This window comes from Aphelocoma coerulescens, chromosome 2 (assembly GCF_041296385.1).
Source record: "Aphelocoma coerulescens isolate FSJ_1873_10779 chromosome 2, UR_Acoe_1.0, whole genome shotgun sequence".
NCBI lineage: Eukaryota > Metazoa > Chordata > Aves > Passeriformes > Corvidae > Aphelocoma > Aphelocoma coerulescens.
The window spans coordinates 127,364,984-127,378,819 of NC_091015.1; the positions used below are offsets into that span (position 1 = coordinate 127,364,984).

At 34.4% G+C, this 13,836-nt stretch overlaps 1 protein-coding gene across 3 annotated transcripts in view; it reads right to left on the bottom strand.

The window, feature by feature from the left end:
- Positions 1–426: 426 nt before the first annotated feature.
- RB1CC1 (RB1 inducible coiled-coil 1) overlaps positions 427–13,836 on the bottom strand; it is a 72,419-nt gene continuing 59,009 nt past the window's right edge. For 2 of the 3 annotated variants that reach the window (XM_069004738.1, XM_069004737.1), the window contains exons 17-24: positions 11,644–11,752; positions 11,283–11,523; positions 9,677–9,728; positions 8,617–8,664; positions 5,574–5,632; positions 3,839–3,975; positions 2,219–2,289; positions 427–1,401 (exon numbers count right to left, since the gene is read on the bottom strand). In XM_069004738.1, the coding sequence (XP_068860839.1) occupies positions 1,324–1,401; positions 2,219–2,289; positions 3,839–3,975; positions 5,574–5,632; positions 8,617–8,664; positions 9,677–9,728; positions 11,283–11,523; positions 11,644–11,752 (795 nt within the window). In that variant the 3' untranslated portion in view covers positions 427–1,323. The remainder of the gene's footprint in view (positions 1,402–2,218; positions 2,290–3,838; positions 3,976–5,573; positions 5,633–8,616; positions 8,665–9,676; positions 9,729–11,282; positions 11,524–11,643; positions 11,753–13,836) is intronic. The other variant, XM_069004739.1, reaches the window with a different exon arrangement.

The following is a 13,836-nucleotide window of genomic DNA, read 5'->3' on the forward strand; positions in this document are numbered from 1 at the left end:
CATGAAGATAAATCACAGCTGAATAACTCTATGGATTGAGTCATAGGCATAAGCTCATAGCTGAACTCATAATTTCACTTTCCATTGGCTACATATTTATAGTACATCCCTTTTATACTGTTATTAAAAATAAAATAAATAAGACTACATTTTAAAAATGTAGGCAGTATAACTACTTAAAAAATGTCCTTTATCCATTTAATATGCTGACAAAAGTAAAATTTCTGTCTACCTAAATTCTTTTTTATGATTACAAGGTAATTCTTGTAATTCCCAAATGTTTTTGAAAATTACTAACTCTCATAGAAAATTTGGGTATTTCTATGTAATGAAACCACTGGAGAAATCACAGAGAAGATGCAACAGATTAACATGAAATAAATATTAGAGATAATATTTAAAAGGCACACAAATACTTCAAACACATACAGTTTCAAATCTTTATTGTTTTAAAATTCTACATGTCTTTTACAATTACAATAATTTGTTACTTAAATGACTCTTGTATGGTTAATGTACAATGAGTTTTTTCCTGAAACTCAACCATGAAATACAATTTCATCAATATGATTTTTCTAAATAGATTAATACAAGACTTCTGTTTTGTTGGGAAGAACAAGTGCTTCACTTTGAACAAACGGCACAGGTGTCTTCCCTTCAGAATCTGTGTGATCAATCCATCGAAAGTGCTTTTGAAGATTGCAGATCTAACTGTGACTGATTTTCAAAATCAGTCCATCAAATTACAAGGGTTTTTTAACATTAAAGAGCATTTTCATGTAATGAAACAAGCTGCAGTAGTTATTTTTATTCATCTACTGAGGCAAACTCATGTTGAAGAAAAATTATATGATTATCTGCATGCAATGAACACCCTCTTTAAATAGTTGATGAATTTTACACATATAAAGAATCTGTTAAAGAGTGCAAGTACTTTGATAATGATTTCACAAAAGGACATATGCTGGTAATAATGGTAACTAACATTTAACATCTAAATACAAGCTAATGTATATTTAACAGGCAATTAACATGGCAAACAAACCATGTTTCATGTGGTTGCCCTTCGAGAAAATGAACTCATTTGGTCCACACTCTTAAAGTTATCTGGGTAAAAAAATCGAAGCAGTTAGGGCCAGAGTTTTTGATGAATTTCTTGTTTCTAAAATGTCACCTGTTAAAAAGTAAAAGCAGTACATCAATGATGTATCTTGTCACATGACCTCAGTATAAAAAGATGGCCTGGTATTGGGAGCGATGAACGAGCACTGAAGGATGAGTCAAAAAAAGAATGGAGACAGAATGAACTAAAACATTGTTTTGTTATACTTTCTTGTTCCATGGTACAGCTTTCACTCTGTAGAATTTTGTACCCAAAGGAACTTTGAATCTGTTTTGTGCCTATAAAAAAAAGAAAAAAAAATTTAAATGTGGGATTATTCTACTGATTTTTGTGTTTTTAAGCCGAAACTGATTCTCATTATTCAGTATTCAGGAGACCCTCAGGAGTCTGGCAAAGCTCTGGGCAGTGTGGATGCAAATACCTAACCCACTGCTCACTCACCTCTTCTCTGGTTCCCCTACTCTTGCTATTCACTGACTCAAAAGAAGAGCAGGAATAGCAGAACTTAGGACAATTTCCATCTAACTTCTTATGCAGGGAGAATTTGTCACAAGTGTTTTTGATGCCATTATGATTTTTTGCCTTTTCTTTTATACCCCTTTTACATACCTTTTTATAATTTTTTTGTATTCTTAAGTGTTTTTTAGCCTACATTCTTAGACTTATTTGTCAAGCTGGGAGACTACACATCTTAGAAGTGTCGTAGTTGGGGATCAGAATGCCCCAGACACCAAGGTCCTCTCCAGAACACATTTTGTAAACTGAGATAGAACCATCCAGGGGAAGGTTCCTTGGGGAGAGGGGGCTCACTCGAGCCTCTCACTGGGGAATCTTTGATAGATGTGCTAATTAGTAAGACCTGTAATGTTATACCAAATCTATCGTGGGTGTGCATTGCAGTGTGCATTTTAGCGCATTCCACCTGGACGTGGTGCACCTAAGGATCCTTAAAATAAATACCGAGGTAAAACCCCTTTTTCCCTTCTAACCGTGTTTGATCCTTGATTTCAAGACCAGGAAAAGGCATCATTACAAATATTAAAATTGACTTTTTCTCTATTAATCATAGATGATTTTTCATTACTATTTTCTTACCTTTTTTGCCTGGCAATATTCCTTTTCCATCACTTTTCCTAGCACCCAAGGTCTCCTAGATGCACCTGATGCTAAAGAGAAAATATATTTAATATTTTGGATAAGCAACTACAGGTACCAGGATATTACATTATATTTTCATTAAAAGCAGAAATTCTTTAAAAAACTCAGTTTTTTAAATAAATAAAAACATTAAGTAAGATCAAGTTTAAATGCAACATTTTGGTGGCCCTTAAAACAATAATTTGCAGTACCTAAGTCCACACCAATTTTAACCTATCACAAATACAACTAGTGTACTGAATTTCATTTTCCCCACTTCCCTGATGCAGGAACAGAATGAAGACATGGTTTCCTGAAGTACTGAGACAGAGACAAATGTGTCCCTCAGGCAACTGGTGTGTTGTTTGTTTTATGTGCAGTTTTCTCAGATTTGAGATTAACTCTGTTCAGCAAGTGGTAAGGAATGGAACAAGCTAAGTCCATTTGAAAACAGGTCAGTGAATTAGCTACTCATAGTAACATACAAACTGAAATGGCTTTTACCTTATACATGTAAAAAACCAGCAAGGAAAGCCTACCATATTTCACACAGCTATGAATGCACTACTAATGCCACAGCTCAGAATGTATTACATCTGCAAGCCAGACAGGCACTTTCCCCTTATGTTTCACAGATGACACATGGCACAGATCCTTCAGCAGACTCAGAATTCAGTTAGGCCTTAGTGGTCTTCTGGATACTACACAATTAAGATCTATCATCTTTCCTCGTAAGTGCAAGCTACAGTGAGCTTGCTCAGGGAAATTATTTGGCAGCTTGTGACATGCAATAACATAGAAACTTTCACTGATAAAGTAGAATTAATATAAATTTTCTTTTGATGCATATTCTTAGACATTTCTACAAAGTTGGGAGCACAGGTGAGTTTGCAAAAAACCATGATAGCTCAAAGATATTCCCATGAATCCACTTCATGTAGCTCGAGGCTTAGTGCAAAGCATCGTTATTTTTCCTCATTTAAAAAGATTTCAATTTAGCTAAGTTTAGATAGCTGCCAAAAACAACCAATAAAGAGCCTTGAAGATTAAGGGAGAAAAAAAGTAAATGTGCCAGCAACCTGAACAAAAACAAATAAATACTGAAAGTCTTCTCTGAAAAATTTTAATAAATACTATCTTAACTTGGTGGAAAAACTATGAGCAAAAATATTGCTTGCAAATTCCCATATACTGTTGTCTACATTTTGTTATTTATTATTCATGCTACTGAGTAGACAAAGAAGCCTGATGGGAACGTTAACATACTCTGTGTGTGTACCAAATTGGCATTTTCTCCTTTTTTTTTTGTTTTTTACAGCTTACTTTGAAGATGCAGGTATTTTTCCCTACTTTTCCAAGACCCTAACATCTATATAAATTTTTAATTAAACATGTTCTGCCTTGAAAAATATTTTGCATCAGAACAAGTAGCAAAAGCTACAACGACAGCTGACAACTATCTATATTACATGCTTCTTGTATTTATCACATACATATTTATAAAATCACTTAGTGTTAGAAAGTTAAGAGTGTTATTTGTAAGAGGAGATAATAATTAGAAAAAAATCTGACACTTACCACACTCACCTGGTTTGAGATCCAATGCAGCAAGGGACTCTGAGTGCAAGAAATACAAGGTTGGACTAACAGTAAACAACACATAGTTGTCATGCCTTTCGTCCAAGATAATGAGAACCAAATCGCCAACCTGAAAACTGGGGAAAAAAAAAAATCACAGAACTTAACTAAAAAAAAGCATAGAAGCTTGAAACTACATTAATTACACTACATTTTTTCTCCCATGGATTGCCTGAGACAGACTTAGTTGAACGGTAACAGACATTTCCACTTGCTGCGCCAACTTACATACATTTCCTATTTTCTGAAGTCAACAAAAGCAGGCTATCTTTAAAAAGTGATTTTGAGATGTTCTACACCCATCAGCTCAAATTATTTTTCTCAAAAGACCTGTCAGTTTTGCTTTAAAATATAATCAGAAGTACCTAACAAAATACTAATGTTTCGATCTTGCATTATTTTTATTCACTGGTACTTCAGTTCACCATCACTGCAGTGGTGTTTACAAACATTCTTTTGATGTTTTAAACTGAAGCCAATTTGAACACAGAAAAATACAGCAAAAACATTTATGCAGCTTTCAATCTTAAAGTTTTAAGCACACAAGACAAAGAAGGGATGAAGTGTTCATCTTTGATCAAATGATGAAAAGCCAAAGAAACACTGTGGCGACTACGTAAAAAGTTCTAAAACTCTGCTTTTTCCTGACACCAAGGTAACACAAGAAGCCACCAAGTTCTCATGCAAAGTTTCAATAACAGAATTCAAAGAACAACTTCTGTCTCCAAGCTTCTTGTTCCACAGTGCAAATGTCTTACAAGTAAATTATTCACCCATTAATGAAATGAAGTCTAAAATGGCTACAAATTAAGCATTAGATCATGAGGGGACTCTAAGAATAAATATTACTACTACTTTGGGGATGAGGGAAGAAGTGCAAAGAAAGTGAAAAACTTCCCCAGAGAAGGAAACTACAGATACACAGTCAGTCAACTGAGTAAATTTAGAGAAATTTAGGTCATCATCTTTGATGTTCATTTTTGGATTAAATAAACAATACTCCAAACTTTTCTGCCTGGACTTATTATGAAGATAGGCTATAGTGACTTAAAATCATCTCTATTAGACAGATAAATTCTTCTTTCACAACATTTTCCTCCCCAAAAACTACCAAGACACTTGCAATTTTCAGATGCTAAAGGGAAAAAAACAATTCTTCAAGTGCTGACTTTGTTACAGCAAAAATGGAAATTGGTGTAATTCAATAAACATTAACAGAATAATCTGTGCCAGTTTTCTTTCTAAAAAGGTTTTTTATATTAGTAAAGTAATTTATAAGCCTAATATTAAGAAGTTGTTTGTAGCTTTCATATTTTAAAAGAATACTTCTGTTTCCAGCAACAATTCTACATGCAACTGCTAACAGATTGAGAATACCTAACAAAATGTTTGAGTTAATTTTATTTCATTCTGTCAGAGCAAGCCAAGAACTTTGAAAACTTCAGGAAGGTAAGACTTCTCTTGAAATATAATACAGCACTATGCATATTCAGAGTGAACAGATTTCCTTCTACCTTTTCTTAGCATGACTTCAAGGTTTAGGTGATGGCTGAATTATAGAGATCTGTGCATCTTTTCACCACAGAGCAAGAACAGAAGAATTGTAACATTAACTACATACTTATTTTATTGAAAACATATCCATCTATTTATATGAAATTTAACATCTACTTACTCTCTAATTGCTATTTTTTCAGAATGTCTTGAGGATACTGACGACATGCTTTGGGACATCTATAAAAAAGAAAAAAGCTATAAAGTACTGGCAAGCTATGATGAAATGTATATTGCAGGTAAGAATATGGGAAGGTAATTTTTGATCAATTTCAAACAGTGCCTGTCTTGCAGATTTTATACTCACTCAGAAAACCCAACATACTTTTTGTCATCCTGTTCTGTATTAAAGTTTGGTTCTTTGTGGTTTGTTTTTGGTTTCCACTATAGTGCTTTTTCTTTTAACAGCTACCCTTGATTATGAAATTTCTTGCATAACTAACTTCTCCCTCATTATTTAGAATGGGGAAGTGCTTTTCAGATCAGTGCCAGTGAAGATTCATTCTGAGCACACACAAGACCTATGATCCATTCTAACACAGAACCCAAGGGCATTAGAAAAAGCTGATGGTAGAACACTGGAGTTTAAACATGTTTATTACAATTAAACTCTAGATGTTGAACTCAACATGGTCTCTCAGTTTTTCTAGGCACTGTCACAAAATATAAAGCTTATTGTAATAAACAGAGCAGCACTCTCTGGAATAAAACTGGAGTCTATAATTCTTTGTTTAATAAGACCAAACAAAGGCTTCATTATGTGAGTTTTTGGACATAAGAATTATCTCCTGTATGTATAATATTTGCCTTTAATTCTGTTTGAATTAATTAATACTGATACATGGGCCAACTTTCAATAGGATAAACTAGACCTAAAAATTAATAAAAGTGTACACACAGTTTCTACAATAACTATCATAACCTGAAATGACAATGGGTAACACTACTTCTACCTCTGCAGGAATACCTGTCCCAGTGGAGGCAAGTAGCTGGAGAAGCTGATCTGATATAAATGTATCTGTTCCATTACCCTCAGGTAACCTCCTTACAAAAAACAATTCATAATTGCTCCACAGAAACTCTGACTAGAGGTCCTGCAGATTTTCCATACATTCCTACTTCCTGGACCATTGTTACATGCTATTCAAATCTAGATTGCTCATACTTGAAGTTTAGCACATGATTTTTCAGCTGTAACTCAAATATTGTTCCCTAGAGGGTATTTCCCCCCTATTGTCAATCTTGCCCCCGGCCTTCCCCAGAGGCAGTACCAGCCTGTCTTGGTATGAGCTTGAAGACTATTCACAGCTCATGTTCTTCATTTCTTCAAAGAATGGGTCCAAACTGAATGCAGTATATCACAGAAAGCTCTCAAATTCTGAAGACACGTTCAGCAGTTTTCTTTACAGGATCCAAATTCAGATTTTTTTTTTTTTGTTAGAGGCTACTTTTCTTTCTTGAAAAAGTTGCAGCTAGCATGAAATTTGTCAAATTTGCTTAGACTGTTCACAAAAGTGTTTGAGAGGTCTCTTCATATATAAAGACCAGGTATTTTCTTGCTGTTCTTTAAAAATGGAGTAAGTGTTAAATTAAAACACAAAATAGCTTGATTTCTGTATTTTTCCTTGATTTCTAACTACAAGAATAACAGAACAAATTAGAATGCTGAGAATAATTCCATTAAAACCTAGTAACGAATGTTTTCTGAGTACAACTGTAATAGCCTTTAGACTGAAAAAATGTTTCCCTTTCTCAGTAATTCATTTACTGTAATAAAAATCCTGTAATAACATTTCAAGTATTAAAAGGAGTTCCTTTTTTGTTCCTTGCAGAAGTAACCCACAAGTTCCTCTGCAAAAGCCAGTAACCTATGAAGATTTTCTTTTTCACACAGAATGCCTTCTGACCTCCTTATTTCAAGTATCTCAATAGAAATAAATACTGGTATTTAAGTGTTGATGCATATTGCAATTTCAGAAGTGCATTTAAAAGGAAGGGCAGAGCGAAAGAAAGATGAAGAGACAAATAATAAACTTATCTATGAAAAAACTCGTTTTCTAAATAAGGAATTGAAAAGATAAGAAGTTCCTACGCCCAGTTAGAAATCAAATTTGAATCACTTTAGAGACCAATGAACCGCCAATTTCTCCTACATGGTTTTGTATTAATCATAACAAGAATAATCTTCTATTTGTCTTGTACACAGTGTTTCTTCCATTTTATTTTACTCTGAGATGACAAGAGATCGAGAGTTTGATTCAAGAAATCTACAGAGAGGTTTAGAAAACTGTCCAATGTGTTTTGAGTTTTACTGTAGTATGAAAACTACACCTAAATAAATTCTGTGCACTGCACTGACATTCTGAATTAAAAACGCTCCTTTAAAAATTATACTTTTGGATGTCTTGTTATCCTTTCTTACACCTGGTATGAAATGTAACTTCCCACTACACAGATATCAGTTCCTACCAAACTTCTAGGTATCACCTGTCACTTAAAGAAAGTGAGATCACCATGGCCAGTCCACCCAAAGGATGTGTCTGTTTCCTATACACACAGGAATTATTTTAAGACTTAAAATTGAGACCTGCTAACAAGGATAAACTGGGAATAAAAAAAAGGAGAAGAATTTATAGTCCAGGGCCCTCTGTCACTACATTATTTTTCCTTCCATAGGCATTTACTGTATTTGAGCATTTCATATGGTGGCTGCCTGAACTTCCAGCTGCTAGGCAGAATTAGTTTCACACCTTACAAAGCTGAGAGGTGCAGTTTTCCCCAAGCCAATCTAGAAGTTATTGCTAACATTCCCAATTATGCTTAAAGTGCAGGCATATTTACATTCTTGTAAACTGGCCTTTGATCTACTGTTGCTGAAAAATGAGACATGGTGCCCTGGAAATTAACACCCCCTACCCCAAGCCTGGATGCTCTGTGTTCTTTGGGAAGAAGTCACTCTCTGGTCCTGTGAATCTTTTTCCAGGAGAAGACTAAGGTCAGGTACCTCTGGAAGGTTATGAGGTTATCTATTTACCACTTGCCTTAACACTTATAACATTTCTTAAGTTAATAAAAAAAACATTTTTAGATTTTAACAAACTTAAATTTTTAAGCTTGTCTTATTTTTTCATAAGGCTTAAAACATGCATTGCACAAATACTTACCAATCTTTGATTTAATCTCTTATTTTCTTCTTCTTTCAACTGCAAAGTCTAAAAGAAAATCTTAATCTGATTAACTGGTTATTATACCTCATACAGTACAAACATAAAAAAAATAGTTATTGGATGACTAGAGCCCAACTACTTGCATAATACCACATCTTTCAGTGCTATAACAATCATCAAAGTATCTTTTGAAAAAATACATGCAAAAAAAATTTAAGTCTAGCAATTATCCCAGTACTACAAAACCCACTGCTAAACTATGTTTACATCCATACTCATACTTTTCTTCCAGTTAGAAAAACATGTCACTGATAGAATGGCAAAAGAAATGTAATGTATTACTATGTTATAGCTTCTGCTCATGACAAATCCTATATAATCAGATGACAGAATAAGGCATGTATGTGCTTGTAGTCAAAAACATCCAGGCAGCTGCATCATACCGTCTCACAATCCACTAACAGAAAGCATTCCTGTTCTTTATTTGGTCACAGATTTTAATCCAAGTGATCCTAGAAAGCCAAAAGCTAAAGACACCTTTTTTCTTTTTTTTAAGTAAACTTTAAAAGACAACTGAGATGAAGATAGATATGACTGAGCAGTTAAAAATTACTAGAATCTGAAATACTCCAATGTAACTACTAGGGGTTAATCTCACATTTTACCAAGAATAGAGCCTACAACACCCACTTCCATGAGAAACTAGTCAATCAAAAGAAATTGCAACTTTTTTTTTTCTACAGAAATTCTCTGGATCAATGATCTGTCACTCCTAAGAAGTGGTATTACACTGGAGTCATTCATACTAAAGCCTACATAAACACAACAAAGATAGGCCAAGAGTAATCTTTTAACTGTTATCTTGAATTACTTCAGTGAATTATACTGATCCAAGAGTACAATGAAAAAACATTCCCTGAAATCACATTTGTAATCATACTCATAATCCTTGCAGACACTATATTGCATCAGAGTATATAACTGACCACAGCACAACTTCACATGTACATATTTTTTAAGTATTTAGTTGTAACACTTAACCTCACAATCTACTCACTCTTTCTAACAACATTATCCTCTGCTTTTCTTCAGACATATGGACATTTTCACTAAAAGAGAAAGAAAATGGATAGGTTAAAAATGAAATTTTTCTTCATATCAAATGTTATCTTTTCCATACCCACCTGCCATTGTCACTCAGTGAAGAGTGTTATGTATTTGCTAGCACAGAGGGAACAGCATAGAAAGAAACAGTAAGAATCAGCATCAATATTTCTGGTTGGTGTTTTGGATATTTTTTTTCTTTCAACCAAGGAGGTTCTTTACTGCAACAAGCCAGTGAATTTTCAGCAATCAATTAGTTTATCAAGCTACATGGGGGCATTTCTTGGTATTTTGCATCATTTTCAAGACATCAGGATGAAAGATACAGCTCTGCATGCTTTGACAGTTAACCCCCAATATTGCAATTCAGCTCCATGATGTCCCATTTTCCTAGTCTGTAGCTTAAAGGCTACTGGGGAGTAGCCTGAAGTGCCCTAGTACGCCCTGGTAGAGACACTAAAGTGAACTTGCTACTTGTTGCCATTTACGGGCAATAAACTGGGCAATGGGGCACAATATAACAATGCTAATATCCCACGTAATTTCTTAAGAACATAGACAGTAATTTGTAAACCAGTTATAATTTTAAAAGCAGTTTAATAGGGGAGAAACAATTTATTTTCTAGTCCAAATAGATTTGGTTGCAAAAAGAAAATTGACAAGTTTTGGGACAAAACATGCTATAAATCCAAGCAAAATGCTCAGCAAAGCAAATAGATTAAGCCATACCAATCATTACTTCATTTCAGTTAGAAGGCTGTTTAGCTCTCATGTAATAGGAAGCAGTCAACAGAAGCCTGTAAAAGTTTCTGTCTAATCATACACTGCACCGTAATTTTTTTTTGTCCACAAGCTTTATTTTTTTTGTACATCTGTTCTCAGAGTGCAGGACTAGAATGATTAGAAACAGCTCTTTTTCTAAAGATAGGATACATCCTTGTTTTATTATCAGTGCAAGTTTAGTTTGGCAAGCACAAACTGCTTTCATCCTCACTTCCACAAAGCTATTTAGTGCTCTGGGTATGTGATTGTGAGTCAGGCAGCATCGGTTGTGATGGACACTGACTAAACTTAATGTAAGTACATTTAACAATTCTGCTTTTACTCCTCTGGTAAAAACCTTGCTTCTCTTTTGTGTTTCCCAGTCAGGTTCATTACTTCCATGAAAAGTATGGAGAAGTCTGGGGTTCTTCAAAAAGCTAGTAGCATTGAAGTGAGACACTGTTCAAAAGATACACCAGTAACATGCAGCCTCCCAGCTCATTCACTATTACAGTTTTTCTTCTGTTTGACTTCCATTTTGTATACTTAGATAAATTCTTTTATGTCATGATTGTGGTGCCAAGTTTTGCCTTGAGGCTGCATACTTCAAAGTCATCAAACCCACACATTCCTGATGATTGTGACACACATTTACATTTAAAAGAATATTTTCAGAAGAGCATCAAAGGCAGGAGGAGAGTTAAACATGCTCATCTGTACTTCACACCACCCAAGAGCACACATTTCCAGAAGGAGAGCATGCTCTGAGTATTTCTACTCTAATGACCCATACTTACTGCACAGCCATCATACTGGTTTCCATCGTGGAGTCCATTCTTCCTTCAGCCCCAAAGTCAGCAACCAATCTGTCTGTGTCAGTGGGCACATCAGCTGCACAGGCTCCACAAGCTTCTGACACTGCTGCCAAGTAGGTTGATGGAGAAAAATTACTACTTCTCAGTTTATTAACTTCTTCTTCAAGCTTCTTCTTCTCTTCAAGTAAGCGAGCACGATCTTCAGAAAGTGTTTCAATCAAATCTACGACACAAATAAACAGAATTTCTTTTAATTACAGCAGCACTAAGGCTGAAAACCAATCTGTAGAGAATGGAACAGTCCTATTCAAGAAGATGAATACTTCTTCAGAACTTTGCTTACCCTTATCTTTTTCTTGCTGTTGTGTAAGCACTTTTAATTTGTCACTAAGATCATTAATTATGTTTTCTTTTTTCATTTTCTCTCTTGCCAGAACAGTGTTAAAGTTGGTCTGAAAACAGAAAGGAAGTATTACTGAAAAAATAAATGTACTGTAAAAATGTAATACAAAATAGTACAAAAGCATGCATTTCAGTTTTCTGCATTATAATTAAAAAAGAAATTAAAACTTTTTAACTTATTGCTTTGGTGAAGAGATAAAATGCCTGTACATTTTATTTTTATGTTTCTCTGTTAAACCTTTTTTTAATTAATTTCATTTTTAACCCTCTAGTTCCCGCAAGCCTGATACATTAATTTAAAAAATTCTAAGTTGTGGGTTTTTATTTCAATATAATACTTTATATTCCAGTTAATGTAAAACAGTTGAACATTCTATATTTGAAACAGTTACTTGAAGGATTAAAACTATTAAGATAAATCTGAACTGCATCGAGATATGTGACATACAATGAAAAAGAAAAATACTGTTATCAATACACTAGACACTGAATTAAAAATACATTTCAAGTCGTGCATTAATTCTTCAGAGAACAATTAATTATTGCAAAAGGTACACACGAATCCTGGTTAATAGCTTGAATAGGTGAACATAAAAAGAGGCCAGCATAGCCTTCAGTACCAGTCTGACAAATCTTTCTACTTCTTCAATCCTCCTACTGACCATTATGCCCTAGGCCCTTTTAGGGTGCTGCTGAAGAGACAAAACCTGCCAACAATCATCTATTTAAAGGATATTTCAAGTTAATTTTAATTTTTCTGTGAATTTTAAGATTGTCTTGATATATGTCTATCAACTCTCAGTCTTAAAATGCAAACTATTTGGTGGGCTACACACCTTTCATAGGGCAGAGCAGCCTTTGTTATGTGTCTGCATAACAAAACTCTCATACCACAAGCATAAGTGACACCTCTAAGGAAACTTCACAGAGGAAAGAAAACAAAAACCAAAAAGGACAGAGGCAAAACTAAATACCCAAAACATTCAGTAACCAGCAGAGCCAGTGAAGTGAACTTTCAGCACTGACTGATACACCGTTTTTCTGGGTTTGGGGTATTTGTTTGCTTTGGCTGGAGTCTGTTTGGGGGGAAGGTTGGGCTGTTTGTTGTTTTTTTTAAAAGTTCCAGCTTTCCCTGGAATTTGTTGTCAATGCCTCAGAACCTTCCCTTCCATGCTCTGCTGAAAAAATGAAGAATACTATTAGATAATGGGGAAAATGGAATACTGAGGAATACTGCGATGAAAAAATAAATCTAATGATTACCAAAGTAGGAAAAAATTCCTATTAGATTTACTACATAAGGTTAACTCCAGTATTAACGCTTGAAGGCCAAGAATTTCAATAATATTCCTTTCTTTATAACCATCTGTAATTTTGTGTTCCCTGCACCCAGTGATTCATAGCATTCATTCACCAAGCTGGCTGATCACCACCCTGTCTCTTTGTCCTTATTTGATCCTACCACAGCCACAGTAAGGAGAGGTGCTTAAAACAGAAAATCCTTTCTCAGTGTTTAAATGCAACAAATCTGTAGATAATAGCTGTTACTAACAGAGATTTAATTTAAGAACTCAAGACTCATCTACAGAAACTAAGAGGCTCATGATGTTCTGAAAGGAAAAAATGCATGGATACAGATGTAAAATATTAATCCAGTGCAATGTGATTTTGTATCAAGATGTGGCATGCATTGTGGCTTTAAGTTTATTATGTAAAATGCAACATACTTTGTTTGAACCTCAAAATACACCATATTTATGCTTTGAACCTCGAAACACCACCTTGTCCACACTAATAAACTTTAAAAGCCAGTAAGCAGCATCCCAAATCAATCAGTATTTCAAATAATTAATTTAGTGTTGTCCACAAATTTTGTAATAACTGGTATCTTTCTGCAGTTAAAGAGATAAATGAATATAAATTCCAAGCACTTAAGCAAAAGAAATCAGAAAAACTGAATCTGGATTGCCAGTTGTTTGATAATTGGTTTGGCCTTTTGGTTTGTTTTCAGTGGGTTTTTTTTGTTGTTTGTTTCTTTGTTTTGGTTATTTTTTAATGCTTAAATGTTTGATTCCATTAACACATCATATTCTGGCTTCAGATAAGTACACAAATTTAGAATGTGGAAGTGTTA